This window comes from Brassica napus, chromosome C6 (assembly GCF_020379485.1).
Source record: "Brassica napus cultivar Da-Ae chromosome C6, Da-Ae, whole genome shotgun sequence".
In the NCBI taxonomy this organism is placed as follows: Eukaryota; Viridiplantae; Streptophyta; class Magnoliopsida; order Brassicales; family Brassicaceae; genus Brassica; species Brassica napus.
Window position 1 is genome coordinate 1,111,638 of NC_063449.1, and position 15,768 is coordinate 1,127,405.

Genomic DNA, 15,768 nt, shown 5'->3' on the forward strand with positions numbered 1-15,768 from the left:
CTAGCAAGGCAAGGCTTAGAACGTTTTGCCGCCTTTCTGTTCTGTTTTTGTCTAGTTAGCATATCTCTACTCCTCTCGGAGAAATCCAGTATTCATACTATTTCATTAATAAAACGCCTCCGAGCGACTATTTATTGATGTTAGGAGTTTTCAAGGCTCCTAAGACAAATGTTATAGTATAAAAGATTGTCGAACCAGTTCTGAGGGATATCAAAGCACTGAGAATGCAAGTACTCACTTAATCTAAGTGCAACCAATGATTTAGATGGGTTTTAAACTACTACTAATACTAGAAAGCAATTACAGAATAATACTTTCTTGACTAAGGGAAAAGAGAACTCATGGGCATAGGGATTAGACCTTGGGTGATCAAGTATCGAACTAAGGATGGCAAATGATCAATCAAACTATCGACCTTAAACCTAGACACAATTCTAAACAAGCTCTATGTCTAGATGAATGCTCATTTGCTAACATATCTCAAACATCAAATGTCTTTGGTTGAATAATGTGAAAGCAATCATTACTAACAAGTCTATTAGCTATCTTAGCACCTTTAACAACAAATGTCTTTGGCAAAGTATACAAAAAGCCTAGGAGAGTTGTTCAGGCATTTCATCAAACACCTTTTGGGTGGGAAATGTCTATTGATCAACTTTTGAGTGGCCAACTCAGAAGATGCCTTATGAATACTCTACTAGCAAGGAACAAGAATGATCTACACTAAAACATCCTAGAACTAACCTAATCACCCTTGATCTCCCTAACCCATGAATTCAAAAGGTGATTACTCACTAATCTCCATGATTCCTCTTAAACCCATATTGGATTTCAGATTAATCATGTAGAGGAATAGATAAGAAATCAACAAGAACACAAGATCAAAGCAATGAAATTTGAATCAAAAGAAGTTTTTACTAGTTGTTCTCTAGAAAAAGAGATTCTTTTTCTCTCGTGGCTTCCCAAGGTACTTAACTTAGGTTTAGGAAATGTAAAACAACAAAACAAATGACCAAAAGGCCCCTGAAATAACATAAAAATTGTCCAAGCAAAACACGCGGAGCGACCTAGCATAGTCGCTCCAGGAGGTCGCTCCCGACGCGTTTCTTCGTGTCTCGCCCCATCAAAACACGAGCGACTTGAGCTGGTCGCTCTGGCTGGTCGCTCTGGCTGGGAGCGACCTTGGTAGGTCGCTCCAGGATGCTCGATTTTGGTGTCTCCGGAGGAGAGGACGCGAGCGACCTTGGTGTGTCGCTCCAACAGGTCGTTCTGAACATCGGGAGCGACTTCAGCACGTCGCTCTGGGAGGTCGTTCCAGGGTCAAATCTGTGTGTCTCCGGATGTGAAAACGCGAGCGACTTCGTGCGGTCGCTCTGGGAAAGTCGCTCCGGGATGTGGTGCACAGCGACTTCATGTAGTCGCTCCGGGAAGTCGCTCCAGGCAGTGCTCGTCCAAAGATCACTCTAATCACCTCCTTTGAGCTCCAAATGCACCCAAATGTCTCCAGGAACTCCATGTGGTACTCCAATACCTAATAGAGACATATGTATGCAAAATGCAACCTAGACATGGCTAAATCCTAATCTATATGATGAAAATGCACATAAATAAATGGATAAAACAATGCAAATATGCAAGATATCATTTATCTTTATCTTTCTATCTATCTTTTTACGTTCTGAAAGTGATTACGCAGAGAATTCGGACCTTCAGGGAAAATCGGGTTTTCTTGGTTTTCCTCCATACTTATTCATTAAAATCAACGGTGTGAATTTCGGTTCCCACATTATTCACCAATAAAATCCATCTTTGCCTACCGGAATCTGATTACATCGTTGTGTTTTAAAGATATTGTTGCCCACATCGTCTTCTCTTCCCCAGATTTAACTTTCAATCACTACTAAATATTTAGTGTAAATTTAGGCTCTACAATGTTCTTGTTTGATTGTTGGTCGGTGGTTCAACATACGCCTAAAACGGTTTGGGGGTGTTACAGGAGGGGTCTAGGATTCATCATGTTTTTCACATTTCATAGTTGAAGAAAGCTCTGGGTAGTACTGATGTGGTTCAAGCTTTACCACCAGTTTGCTTGGATCCCATTGATGCGCCTCTGGAACCTGCTGATGTATTGGCCAAGCGCTTCAAGGGCCAAGCGCTTCAATGGACAAGGTGAAATGGAGTTGTTGGTATCATGGATGGGGAAATCTCAAGTGGAGGATTCTTGGATGTTGTCTCGCGAGTTTGTGGAATGCTTTCCATCCTTCAAGCTTGAGTGCAAACTCGGTTTCGATGGGAGAGGTATTGATAGATACCATAACACGTATTACAGAAGAATAAGAAGATTGAGAAGGCTAAGGAGTTTTGAAGAGTGAAGAATTGAAGATTGGACGGAAAGCCTCTTTCTGTGATAGAGGGTTTGCAGTTAGAATTAATAAACGGCCTGTCCTGTATAAAGAGTCTAGTACGCTTCTATTTCATTTATGCTTTGTTGTTGTAAGTTCAAAGACGCCATAAGTCTAGAACACTAGATCGCTATGAGATCGATGATCAAGTCTAGGTTTGCCATGAGAGCTTAGATTGTTTCATACTCCAAAGCTAAGAGACATTGTATTGATTTCGTATTTGAAGGTTTATTGAGTTGCATTGATCAAGACTCTATCACAGAACACTTGAAATGAAAGACAAGAGATTGTATTCAGCTCTCCAAACCAGAAACCAAAACCTAGGACAATGACCGCACCAATCCTGTTTCTTTCTCCAAAATGTCAGCCTCTTCATCTGCCTTTGAAATGATTGAAATGAGATCATAGTGGACATTTTCAAAGACCATCAACACACGACATCACCTCCACATATTTAGCTAGAGAAACAACTATGTCCACGACCTCGCGATTGCGTGGAGGCTATGTGTAACGACCCGCTCCCAGAGAATTTTTTTTAATTTGAAGAAAATAAATCGTGAGAGGTTTTTGTCTACAAGGAGAGTATTTTTTTTTCTAAGTGTGGATACACTTGTAATCGTGAAGATTGGGTATGAAGATGTATTTTAACTAAGTGTCAGATCTTAAGTGAGCTCATGGAATAAATTTGGAACTGGCGGAGAGATGATAAACTGATCATGGAACGATCAGAACATACATGAAGCGAGATCAAGACCAATTAAGGAATGTTCGACTGTTGGGCAATGCGGGTTCAGAGTAAGGAAAGTTTGACTAGCCATCATTGCGGGATAATACAAAAGGAAGGTCGGATCTGCGGGAGTCAGCTAAGGAAAGAATCAAAGATATCAAGTCAAGCCATTGATGGTGATCTTTGACCAAGCCAAATAAGGAAACTGGCATTAAGTGCCCGGCTTGGTGAGAAAGCTTAGGAAATCCTATAAAAGGACTCCTTGAACTCTCATTTCTAAGACACAACCAAGAAAAACATATTTAGAGAGAAGTCAGAGCAAGAACGAGTTGGTAGGGAGAGAAGTTTGAGAAGAGGGATCAAACGAGGAGGAGCTAAGGAGTTCTTCGTCAGAAACACTAGGAAGTTCAGAGTCTTCGAATCCTAGAGATTCAGCTAAGGTGAGGACGTGATTTGTGATAGTCCAATAAGAACTATTTGTCCTGTTTTGATTCGATATGATTGTGTTTATGCTTGGATAGAATTTTTTATGGAAAGTTCGTTCATCGTGTTCATAGGGATATGTATGATATGAATTGTTTATGGAAAGTTCGTTCATCGTGTTCATAGGGAAATGTATGATAGAAATTGCTTATGGAAAGTTTATTCATCGTGTTCTTAAGAAATGTATGATAGGAATTGTTTAAGGAAAGTTTGTTCATCGGATTCTTGAGAAATGCATGCTATTGATTTGCGGGATGGATTATTGAGTTATGTTAGGATGTTTATGTGAGAAATAAATGTTTGATCTTGAGAACCTAGGTCAGGAAGTTATAATGCGTTTAAGGAAAGAATAAATGAATTGAGTTAATGTAAGGAAAAGGTTAAGGAAAAAGGATAAGGAAAAAGGATTAAGGAAATGTAATGGACCGACGGGTCACAGGTTGGCTACGGCCGCAGGTTTGGCTTCGGCTGCAGGATTATGGACCTTCGGGTCGAAAGGTTAAGAAATGTTAAGGAATGAAAAGGATTTAACTAGTTACGTAAGGGACTGATAGAACCGGATGCTAGGGTGTTAATTTGATTTAGTATTGCTTATTGGGCTATAGTGGGCGGTATTGAGCGTCATCACTGAGTACTTTTGTATGCTCATGCCTCCTTTTGTGATGCAGGTGACGAGTAGTTGATTGGACCGGAGCGCGGGACAATGAAGACCATCGGGGAGGGTTTTATTTTCTTATAAACCTGGGATTTCTATTGGGTGTTTTATGAATCATATACTATTACTCTACATTATTTTCTCGGATTTATTAATAAAGTTGGAGTTTTGTTTGAGTTTATTCTTGGAAAATTTCCTGAATTTTTACTTAGAATTTTTCAAGGCTTTTTCAAGATTTCCGGGTCGGGGTGTTTCAATTGGTATCAGAGCGGGGTTGGCCAGCCAGTTCTGTCCTGGCTGGCTGTTTTTTTTTCGAAATTGGGATTTGTGGGTAAGGGTGGAATGGAACCCATGGTCTATGTCTCGCGCGAAGAATGTGTGGTATGATTTTGCTAAGATATTTCTTGTTATGTATTTATGATTGGACTGCTTAGTAAATGGCTAAGCAAAATTTTGTTAAAGAGTTTGCAGGAAGTTAGTGAAAACTAATTTAAGTCTAATGAAGGATACAGAGTGTTGACTGTCGGATTTTTCAATGGGTAGGCAAGGAAAGCATCAGGTTGGTTCAGTCAACAAAAGTAATATGCTTGAAGTCGAGCGTGATGGAGCAAGATATGTCAACGTTAGGGAATGAGTAGATATGATAATAGAATGTACGAAGCAATAGTCGGCATGGATTGATGGTTATTGACCGGGCTTGTAGCATCCCCATCCTGCAGTCTGAGCTGGATCAGTCCAAGGCCGAGTGTTAGTTTGACTGATCATTCGAACCTGACACGTATGACATGTCGTCTGGATAGTACTGGTCGGATTAAGACAATATTGTGGGTCCAGACATAGCAGTTGAGCTTGTCGGACTGAGCTGGTCGGATTCAGACAAAGCAGTCGGACTTTTCTTTCGAGAAAAGTTAGTTTATGTACGACTTACTGGTATACGTTATGGTGGGAATGGATACCCAGCTGAACGTGTACTGATAAGCTAAGTAAAACGGCGGGAACAGTTATCTGACGGCTACCGAGCGGTTACTAAGCAGTTACCGAAGCAGATACAGGACGGTTCCGTGTGGTTACTGAACTACTTAACTGACTGGGACGGTTTATGGGACTGGAACTGCCAAGTAGTTATGGAACGGTTACCTAACCGCCCGATCGAGAAAGAAACTGTCTGGGGAGTTAATAAAAACTATCAAGGACGGTTACTGATTTGGGATTGGGCGCGGGAGCGGTTATGGGAAAGGAAAAACCGCCAACTCCCATTTTTAGTGGGATTCCCGCGGATCCGAAAGGGGGAGGCGATACTGGACAGAAACAGAGAAAACCGAGAGAGAAAGGGAGAAACGGACGGAGAGGGACTGAGATCGGCAAGGAGTACTGATCGGATCCTTTCTCCGACTACCCTAGAGTTCAGCGGTGGTCTTACTGATCGTCTGAGATGTGTCGGGTTCTGGTTCGAAGATACGAAGCAAGTGGTTAATAGGAAGAACCGATCAGTCTTTGGCCATGGCAGCTGAAGCAAGCGCGAACCATGGATAAGGATGTACCGCTTTAATCTGCGCATGGTGGAACCATGTACTGTTGGGTCGCAAAGTATACTTGATGATGTTGATGCATACCGCGGGTCTGATGAGGGATCATGAGTCTTGTCTAAAGGCCTATGGTCTTAGACGAGACTGGTATCAGCAGTACGACAGAGGAACAACGATGGAGTGCGATTGGAACTGTACTTCGGTACTGTCTGTTCGATCCGAAGGAAGGATCGGTCAGAATTATGGTGGACCGGAGAGTTGACTGGAACTGAGCGAAAGATCAAGAAGAATCGACGGATAATAAGCAAATGGATCCGATGGTAATCGGGTTTTTGTTTGAATACACAAGCTGGACGCAAGGACTTAGTCGATCCAATTCTTAGTAGTGTGGTGGTGAAAGCCAAACTTTGTTCGACTATAGAAGCAGCATTCCTTGTGTGCCAGGAAGTTGTCGGTCGCAGAAAAATGGGTTCGGGGAAGAGATCAGATTTGGTCGGGCAGCATACATGGAGATTTTCAAGCCGCATGTTATTTATCAAGATGTTCCAAAGATGGTGGAGAGTGCAAATAACTTTAATGGTTTGATCGTGAAACTAGATAAATGGTTCAAAGAAGCTCTTGAAATGGACGTGTTGGATCAATGTCAAGTTAACTTGATTGAACAGATATTAGGGTAGCGTATCAGAAAGAAGGAAAGATGGTAGCTCAGAAAAATGAAGAAGCAATTCGAAATTTCAATAGTATCCACGGTAAGAACCTATCAGATGATCGAGAATAAGTACGATTTATTCTTAGGACCATCTCGGATGCAGAAGTTGAGTAAAGAGTGGTAATGGTAGAATGTCTATGGAAGCAATGTCTCAAAGAAGTTAAGCACGTAGAGCTAGCAAAAGAAAAAAAATGATATAGGTTCATGAGCGCAATGTCCGATGAAGGTGTTGGTCGAGTCAAGGAAAGGGTACGACCACTGCAATTGGTCGAGGACAAAGAATCCAGCAAGATCATAAACCTTGTTGGATTAGTGGGTAAGAATCGCCAATAGTAAGAGATCTGTAAGTTGGTTCAACCACTCAAGGGTTTGACGGTAAAAGATGTGACGTATGGTGGACGGAATACTACAAGGAAAGTTTCGTGGTCCACGAAAAGTGCAAATGGGTAGGTTAATATTAGTACAATCCAGCTATGAGTGTTTTGGATGGATACATCTATGATTGGATTTAGTTGTTTTATGAATGTGCCATAGCGAATTCTTCTCGACGATTGTGGAACAAAAGGATTGCAGTCAGTGCTGAAAAAGTTGTGAATCAAGGGTGATTCAGATAATTGAGTGATAAATCAGGTGATCAAGTTGATTGACAAGCGACTAATATCCGCCCAGAGAATATGTGTCAGCCCTGTATTTTGGGATCCATGATGCAACCTAGAAGAAGCATTTGTCGTCAGCATATTCGATTGCATTATTATAAAAGTGTTCCAGTCAGACCAATAGTGCTGGACCAAAGTTAAATGGAGGAAACATAAAGATTAGATCCAATAAGCGGTTAATGAGCGTGGAAGCAAAATACATGTAGCGAGTCCGGAGTTGTTCAGTTTCTGTTTATTTGGCTGTTGGTCAAGACGAAATTCGAGGACGAATTTATTTTAAGTGGGGGAGAGTTGTAACGACCCGCTCCCGGAGTATTTTTTTAAATTTGAAGGAAATAAATCGTGAGAGGTTTTTGTCTACAAGGAGAGTATTTTTTTTCTAAGTGTGGATACACTTGTAATCGTGAAGATTGGATATGAATATATATTTTAACTAAGTGTCAGATCTTAAGTGAGCTCATGGAATATTTTTGGAACTGGAGGAGCGATGATAAACTGATCATGGAACGATCAGAACATACATGAAGCGAGATCAAGACCAATTAAGGAATGTTCGGTTGTTGGGCAATGCGGGTTCCAAGTAAAGAAAGTTTGACTAGCCATCATTGCGGGATAATACAAAAGGAAGGTCGGATCTGCTGGAGTCAGCTAAGGAAAGAATCAAAGATATCAAGTCAAGCCATTGATGGTGATCTTTGACCAAGCCAAATAAGGAAACTGGCATTAAGTGCCTGGCTTGGTGAGAAAGCTTGGGAAATCCTATAAAAGGACTCCTTGAACTCTCATTTCTAAGACACAACCAAGAAAAACATATTTAGAGAGAAGTAAGAGCAAGAACGGGTTGGTAGGGAGAGAAGTTTGAGAAGAGGGATCAAACGAGGAGGAGCTAAGGAGTTCTTCGTCAGAAACGCTAGGAAGTTCAGAGTCTTCGAATCCTAGAGATTCAGCTAAGGTGAGGACGTGATTCGTGATAGTCCAATAAGAACTATTTGTCCTGTTTTGATTCGATATGATTGTGTTTATGCTTGGATAGAATTTTTTATGGAAAGTTCGTTCATCGTGTTCATAGGGATATGTATGATATGAATTGTTTATTGAAAGTTCGTTCATCGTGTTCATACGGAAATGTATGATAGAAATTGCTTATGGAAAGTTTATTCATCGTGTTCTTAAGAAATGTATGATAGGAATTGTTTAAGGAAAGTTTGTTCATCGGGTTCTTGAGAAATGCATGCTATTGATTTGCGGGATGGATTATTGAGTTATGTTATGATGTTTATGTGAGAACTGAATGTTTGATCTTGAGAACCTAGGTCATGAAGTTATAATGCGTTTAAGGAAAGAATAAATGAATTGAGTTAATGTAAGGAAAAAGGATTAAGGAAATGTAATGGACCGACGGGTCACAGGTTGGCTACGGCCGCAGGTTTGGCTTCGGCCGCAGGTTTGGCTTCGTGTCGAAAGGTTAAGAAATGTTAAGGAATGAAAAGGATTTAACTAGTTACGTAGCGGAATGATAGAACCGGATGCTAGGGTGTTAGTTTGATTTAGTATTGCTTATTGGGCTGTAGTGGGCGGTATTGAGTGTCCTCACTGAGTACTTTTGTATGCTCATGCATCCTTTTGTGATGCAGGTGACGAGTAGTTGATTGGACCGGAGCGCGGGACAATGAAGACCATCGGGGCGGGTTTTATTTTCTTATAAACTTGGGATTTCTATTTGGTGTTTTATTAATCATATACTATTACTCAACATTATTTTCTCGGTTTATTAATAAAGTTGGAGTTTTGTTCGAGTTTATTCTTAGAAAATTTCCTGAATTTTTACTTAGAATTTTTCAAGGCTTTTTCAAGATTTCCGGGTCGGGGTGTTTCACTATGCCCCTAGTATTAATAGTTGGAGAGAGTTATGGAAGAATGGATTTGTACAGGGGAAATGATTGAAGAAAGCATCAGAATTGATTGACCGACACATGATCTTTAGGAAATATAAGGTGTTGATTGGTTCTTTAAAGTTTTTCCTATGAGTGCATTCTTTAAACTCGAGCATGAAGCGCTAACACGAATTTCTTGCTACAGTATCCCTTACTTTGACCACAAGAAAAGAGATTCCCAGTATTAATGTGGAGGTGGAAAAAGAAATCGCAAGTCATTCATCTTCGAACATATTTCTTCTTGTTTGTGATTGAGTTAGGGGATTCAGAATCAATGATACAAGAATGTTTCTTGGGTTTGTTTTATGATCAAAGATTATGTTATAGATATTTGGTTTGATTAATTGTTCTTTTGCAAGAACTATGTAACTTTGTAAGAGATACAAAAACCCGAACCCGAATAACCCAAACCCGGGCTACAAATATCCGAAGCCGACCCGAAGTGTAAAATATCTAAACAGTTATATACTCTACTCCGAAATATCCAAAAATCCAAATTACCCGACCAAACCTGAACGAATTCAAAGCTATACCTGAACGAATTCAAAGCTATACCGAGTACTCCAATATCAATATTCCAATCTACATTACATCATACATCCAAGCTTCACAAATGTTTTTGCTGTGCTGGAATAAGCAGGCGTAGTTGCAAATTTCAACAAGCTGTATAGAGTTGCGACGGAAAAGTAGCCAAATATCATGAGAAATTTGTCACTCAGAAAAGAAAAATGGCTGATGCCATATATTGAAAAGAAATTTGTCAATCAATAATGAACGTGTTGTCACAACGGACTGTTTGTTCATCTATTGCTTCGCTTGTAAAGAAGTCTCGATCCGTTCAACGAGTTGGTTAGCTTGCAAGGCTCCCTCCTGCCATGAACCCAAAATGCAAAACTCATCATCGAACGTTACCAACTTTGTGATATACAGAAAAGAAAAGAAAAACAAGATAGCTCTATCTAACTCTTGTTGGTGCCATAAGATGAATAGAGACTCACAAAACGGTCCCAGAGTTTCCCGTCTTTGAATAAGATGAATGTAGGTAAAGCCTCAACCTGGTATTTGTTAGCAAGACTTGGGTACTTTTCAGTATCAATTTTCACCACTGCAATCTTATCTCTCAGAGTTTCACTTACTTCATTAAGTATAGGTACCATAAGCTGGCATGGACCACACCTACAGGGGAAACAAAGGACTGTGTAATAATGTGAGAAGAAAAACCTGTTATTGCTGGATTCGTCAGAAATAAAATGATACGACCTGAACATAGCTTACCATGTGGCATAGAAGTCTACTAGTAAAGGTTTGTCAGAGTTGAGCAATAAATCATCAAAAGAGTTGAAGGTTTGCTTCTTTGCTCTAACCTGCATCGAAATCATTTATCCACGTAGAAAACTCAGCTGAAAGTGCGCTACAGAGTTGTTTAAGCCCTATTATGAAATAAAGGGTGGCAATATGAAAACGCATTAGTCTTTTTTTACAAGCAACATTACATCAGAACAATCCAGTGACAGAGAAGTCAAGAATTTCATCACGAGATCATGTTTCTCGTTCGCATATAGTTTACCTATAGTTTACCTATAGACAAAAGTATAGAGCTATAAACGACTTGATCCAACGAGAATCAAATCCCATTGCTCATTCATTTTGTAATGTACACAAACTGATTCTTCCTCAGACACACACAGAATATCCACCTAACACCATGGAGATATTCAAAATGTATTGGAATCTTCAAACAATTATCCTTCTTAACAACATTACATCATTAAAAATATACTGATATATATATATATATATATATATATATATATATATATATGTTAAGATATTCATCAAGATATCAAGTTTTTTAAATTCTGTAATATTCAATGGTTAGTATTGGTTGTTTTCTAAGCTGAGGAGATATGCCAACAGGCAGAAACAAGGGAATATCTACATTTTTTTTCCAACGGGAATCAACCTCAGTGCTCGTTTTCTAATTACACAGACGGTTTCTTCCATATAACACAGAATATCTGACACCATACCGTGTAAGAGTTTTCAAGAAGAAGCCCATTTTTTAACAGAAGTACCATTATGTTATCAAGCTATATTTTACAACGGGCATCATAATGATTCTACCTTAGAAACAGAATGATACGAAAATACAAACACCATGGATAACCTAAGAAACTAAACATGAACAAAATAGAATTCTTCATCTCCGCATAAGATCACAGGACTATTCTAATGGAAATATATAGAAAGATGTTTATCATCTAGAAACAAGGAATTAACTCAAAGTGTGACGGAGAACTCACAGTGAGTGGGGCGCAGGCGCAGCGAGACGACGACCGCGAGTTAACTCTTTCGTGGCGGATTCCGAAGCGCAGGGATGAATGAGAAGATAGCTTCGACGAGGATGAAAAGGAGAAACACGACTTAGGGGGAGAGACATGAGCGGTGGGGAGAGAAATCGCCATTGCAAAAGTGTCGAGTGAACTTAAAAACTAGAACAATTTCGTTCTGGATAACAATCCAATTTGTAAGGATAACGAGAACGTCACAAGACCAGACAAAAATACACCATAAAATCTGTAAACGTAAATAATCCAGGTACTTTTAAAAAATCAAATGCTGAGATGAACCAACTGGGCACACAAAAATCTGGAATAGGACACTTCTATTTCTAATTCTTTAATGAATTAATAATAAATAGAAATTCAGCTGAAAATACCAGAAAACCTAAAATTTCAACATATTTACAAACTCAATCACTCTACCCACCCAATTACTAATAACCTGACCCGACCCATCTGTTTTCCCCTAAATCCCTAATTTTTTTTTCTTCGACGTAACCAAGAAACACAAATCCAAACACAATCGACAATCTCAAATCACTATCTCCCTCAATCTCCCCTCACTAATCAAACTCTGTAACAATCATCTTGAAGTTGGTCCCTTGAATCTCATCTATTTCTCTGTTTCGTGTCACTCATTGAAAAACTATGGCTCCTAAGACTCGCTTCGCCGGAAAAACAAACAAGGAAGGTGCGCCGAAGAAGAAGAAGAAGAACAGGTCTGCGGCGGAGAAGAAGAAAGCTGCGGCGGTGAAGAGGAGGAGAGAAGCCGTGAAAAAAAAAAGAGATGCAGCAAAGAAGAAGACTGAAACCGCAGAAAAGAAGAGGAAGCAAGACTCGTCTTCGTCGGAGTCTTCATCCAATCCAACCAAGCGGCGTCGGACCGCATCTTCAGCAGAACAACATTCCGATCCCGATCATTCCCCGGCACCATCAGCGGAATTGCTTTCTCAGGATGATAGAGAGGGTACGCCAAGCCCATCATTTCCGATTGAGCCACAAAAAGCACCTACTCAAACACCCAGTGAGGCGGAGAATCCACTGCAAGCTCCAATAACTTCTAACAACAGAGAGGATCCCAACAGAGAGTCACACTCACCAGAGGCTGCCATTAACAATGAAGCGCAAAGAACGGTAAACAAATCAATTTAAAATAGTTTTGGAATTTTTATGATAATATTGAACTAACAAATAGGAACCGTGAGCAGATTGGATCTAACAACAGTGATTCAAACCCACCTGAGGCCGCCATTGGATCTGCTACCATTGACAATGACGCGCCAAGAACGGTAAACAAGTCAACTTGAAATGATTTTAGAAATATTTATCATAGAGTTGAACTAACAAATAAAAGAATGAAACTAGTTCAACTGGTAATAATATGTTGTAAAACATATTCACTGGAATTTATAACTGGTACAACTATGAAAAGTATAACTAGTTTAACTTATACAACTGAGTATCGTATAATTAGTATAACTAAAAGAGTGAAAAATGAGGAACTGGTAAGTGATACAACTATTAACAATATAACTAGGTTAACTAATTAAACTGAGTATTGTTTAAGTATATGGTTTTATTGATGTATAACTGGTTTAACAAATGTCGTATAACTAGGTTTACTAGTACAACTAGTAATATTATTTTTAGTACAACTAATTTAACTGGTACAACTAAGTGATTTTGTGTTGTGTAACTCGGATATTTATTCAGTGTATTTAGTGTTCTTATTTGTGTCTTCAGGCTGGGGAGGAGAATATGGCCGTAGAACCAATGAGACCTGTTGGTTTTTTCTTCAAGCCGAGTGATTATTGGACGGCTTGCAAGCTCTCCTCAAGGTGCCACCAACACTATTTTCTGGAGACGATTAAAGACTTTAAGGAGTCAGAGAAGAGTTGGTTTGAGAATCACCCTCAGTTCAAGCATTTATTCCACATGGATTGTTGCGAGAAAAGAAAGGTTCAGGGATTGTGGATGTTGCTACTTCGTTGTATGCATACAGGAAAGGAGCGGCAAGCTTGGTTTGGGGTAAACGGTGTTCCAATTAGATACTCTATCAGGGAACATGCCCTCCTCTCTGGTTTATACTGCGGATCATACCCTGAAAACTATCCGAGAAAAGGGAAGATGAAGTTTGCAACAAAGCATTTTAAGCACTTGCAGAAGAAGACTAAGGAGAAGAATAGGAAGAAACAGGGTCTGAGAGTGACAGAAGCGGATGTCTTAGAGAAGCTTGAGAAAATGGAAGCTGATGATGGTAGTGATGAGCGTCTGAAGATGGCGGTTCTTTATTTTTTGACCAGAGTAATAAGAGGAAGGACAAGAAATGCATACTTCATTGAGCCTTTCATTCTCCAGGCAGTAGATGATCTGGATTTTTGCAACAAGTTTCCATGGGGCCGTTACACATTTGATGATTGCATGAAGGAGATTTTCCACTTGAGGGATCATTTCGCTAAAGGGCTCCCAGAGAATAATATGCAGTGGACATTTCCTGGGTTTGTCATCCCTTTGGAGGTATATGAATTATGTTTTCCATAAGCATATTAGTTATTATATAACTAATTAATTATTATATAACTAATATGATTGTGTGAAATGATGTGCAGATATTGGCTTTTGAATGTATCCCTGTCCTTAGGGAAAGTTTCAGAGATCCTGATCCAAACTGTCTCCCAGATTGCCCAAGAATGTGCAAATGGAAGTACAAGAGGACTGGGACAACAGGATTTGCATTAGAAGAGATTTATAAGGCGCTTGGAAACACAAAGGTAAAAGATTTTAATTTTTAAGTATTGTTCTATCTTTATCTTCAAGTTCATAGTTAATTTTAAGTGTGATATGTTGTTGGTCATATTTCAGGTGATTTCAAGTACGCTGAAACCACAGGGAGATGAACTAGACCTCTTGTATGAAATCATGGATGAAGGGAGTGTGGAAGACGTGGAGCTGCAAGATGATTCAGATAAGGCAGACATAGCCGTTGACGGTTGGAACCGGATCCTTATAGAACCGGAAGGAAAAATATTTTGGGAGGATCTATTCGAGATGGATGTGAGAACCCGGCCTACCACACAGCAACAATCTGAGCCTCATGGTATATTCGAAGGACAGGAGGAAGAAAGGGTATGTGAGGAACCCGAGGCAGGGGGCGAGGCAGGCCGTGAGAGTGTAAAAGAGTTGGAATTGAGATTGAACAAGAGAATGGATGACGGATTTGCATTGAGGGACGAAACAATTCGTCTCTTGGCAGCACGAGTAAAGGAGTTGGAACAAGACAGGATTTAAAGAGAAAATTGGTCATTCCAATTTGGTGAATATGAAACATGTGAGGCTTCAGGAGGCAAAGGAAGAGGTAATTGATTTTAAAATTAGTTTTGTTTTGATGTCAAATTTGCATTGGAATTGTTTTGATGGGGTATTCATTTTTATTATGTTGTAGATAATATGGGCAATGGCAATGAGGATGGTGAGGCAGTGGCTGAGAAGGATGGTGAGAAACAGGTCGAAGAAGAGGCTGAGAAGGATGGCGCGAAAGAGGCTGAGAAGGATGGCGCGAAAGAGGCTGGGACAACACCTGAAGGTATTTGTTGTTGGCTTTTTTTTTCATGTGCTATCGGTTTAGATTTGGTTCAGTGATATAAATTTTTCTGTGTGGTGGTTTTGTTGTAATTTGTTTTGTTGTAGATGCTGAGGGTGAGGAAGGGGCTGCGAAAGAGGCTTATGAGGTCGCTGGCAATGAGGATGAAGTAGGTCAGAAGGAGGGCGAGACAGAGGCTGACAAGGAGGGTGAAACTGAGGAAGGCAAGACAGATGTGGAGGACTCGCCATCTACTCTTCAAGTGATGGCAGAAGCTGCGGAGAAACTCGAGAAAGAGGTTGATGATAAGGCTGCTGCAGAGAAGGCTGGTGATGAGTTAGCTGCTGCTGAAAAGGCAGCTAGTGATAAGGAAAAAGTTGGTGATGAGGAGGAGACCAGGCCAAAGAGGACCCATAAACCTTCTCGTCCGCTCAGGTCTCCGTATCAGAAAAACTAATAGCTATTTGGAATAGCTTTTAAGAACTAAAACTTATGTTCCAACTAAAACTTATGACTTATGTTTCTTTTGTGTTAAAACTTATGACTTATGTGGATGTTGTGTTAAAACTTATGATATATGTTTCTGTTCCTGTTTCTGTTGTATTAGGACCGTTGTATTATGCTAAAACAGGTATTATGGAATCACTAATACAAGTATGACAATCCAATAACATTTAAGAATGGTACAACTAGTACAACTACGTAATAACATTAGTTTTACATAGTTCAAAATAACGTGTTGCAAATTTAAAAT

At 39.8% G+C, this 15,768-nt stretch overlaps 3 protein-coding genes across 3 annotated transcripts; 2 read left to right on the forward strand and 1 right to left on the reverse strand.

Annotated features, from left to right (window-relative positions):
* Positions 1 to 9,626: 9,626 nt before the first annotated feature.
* On the reverse strand, positions 9,627 to 11,759 carry LOC106408963 (thioredoxin Y2, chloroplastic). The gene is made up of 4 exons (XM_013849656.3): positions 11,396 to 11,759; positions 10,368 to 10,456; positions 10,091 to 10,268; positions 9,627 to 9,962 (listed from the first exon to the last, which is right to left on the reverse strand). The coding sequence occupies exons 1-4, from the start codon at positions 11,555 to 11,557 to the stop codon at positions 9,897 to 9,899; spliced, it is 495 nt and encodes a 164-aa protein (XP_013705110.1). The 5' UTR covers positions 11,558 to 11,759; the 3' UTR covers positions 9,627 to 9,896.
* Positions 11,760 to 11,817: 58 nt separating this feature from the next.
* On the forward strand, positions 11,818 to 15,604 carry LOC106363200 (uncharacterized protein At3g43530-like). Its single transcript, XM_048761217.1, has 7 exons — positions 11,818 to 12,568; positions 12,643 to 12,723; positions 13,178 to 13,951; positions 14,044 to 14,205; positions 14,297 to 14,789; positions 14,877 to 15,017; positions 15,122 to 15,604. The coding sequence occupies exons 1-5, from the start codon at positions 12,083 to 12,085 to the stop codon at positions 14,720 to 14,722; spliced, it is 1,929 nt and encodes a 642-aa protein (XP_048617174.1). The 5' UTR covers positions 11,818 to 12,082; the 3' UTR covers positions 14,723 to 14,789; positions 14,877 to 15,017; positions 15,122 to 15,604.
* LOC106407771 (myristoylated alanine-rich C-kinase substrate-like) lies at positions 14,882 to 15,471 on the forward strand. Its single transcript, XM_013848636.1, has 2 exons — positions 14,882 to 15,017; positions 15,122 to 15,471. Exons 1-2 carry the CDS (start codon positions 14,882 to 14,884, stop codon positions 15,469 to 15,471), a joined length of 486 nt encoding a protein of 161 aa, XP_013704090.1.
* Positions 15,605 to 15,768: the final 164 nt, after the last annotated feature.

Coding starts and splice junctions, on each gene's coding strand:
- LOC106408963 (XM_013849656.3), bottom strand. CDS start 11,557: ATGGCGATTTCTCTCCCCACCGCTCATGTCTCTCCCCCTAAGTCGTGT. Junction 10,457..11,395: donor GCGCCTGCGCCCCACTCACT/GTGAGTTCTCCG, acceptor ATTTCGATGCAG/GTTAGAGCAAAGAAGCAAAC. Junction 10,269..10,367: donor GTAGACTTCTATGCCACATG/GTAAGCTATGTT, acceptor TTTCCCCTGTAG/GTGTGGTCCATGCCAGCTTA.
- LOC106363200 (XM_048761217.1), top strand. CDS start 12,083: ATGGCTCCTAAGACTCGCTTCGCCGGAAAAACAAACAAGGAAGGTGCG. Junction 12,724..13,177: donor ACAATGACGCGCCAAGAACG/GTAAACAAGTCA, acceptor TTGTGTCTTCAG/GCTGGGGAGGAGAATATGGC. Junction 14,206..14,296: donor AGGCGCTTGGAAACACAAAG/GTAAAAGATTTT, acceptor GTCATATTTCAG/GTGATTTCAAGTACGCTGAA.
- LOC106407771 (XM_013848636.1), top strand. CDS start 14,882: ATGGGCAATGGCAATGAGGATGGTGAGGCAGTGGCTGAGAAGGATGGT. Junction 15,018..15,121: donor GGCTGGGACAACACCTGAAG/GTATTTGTTGTT, acceptor GTTTTGTTGTAG/ATGCTGAGGGTGAGGAAGGG.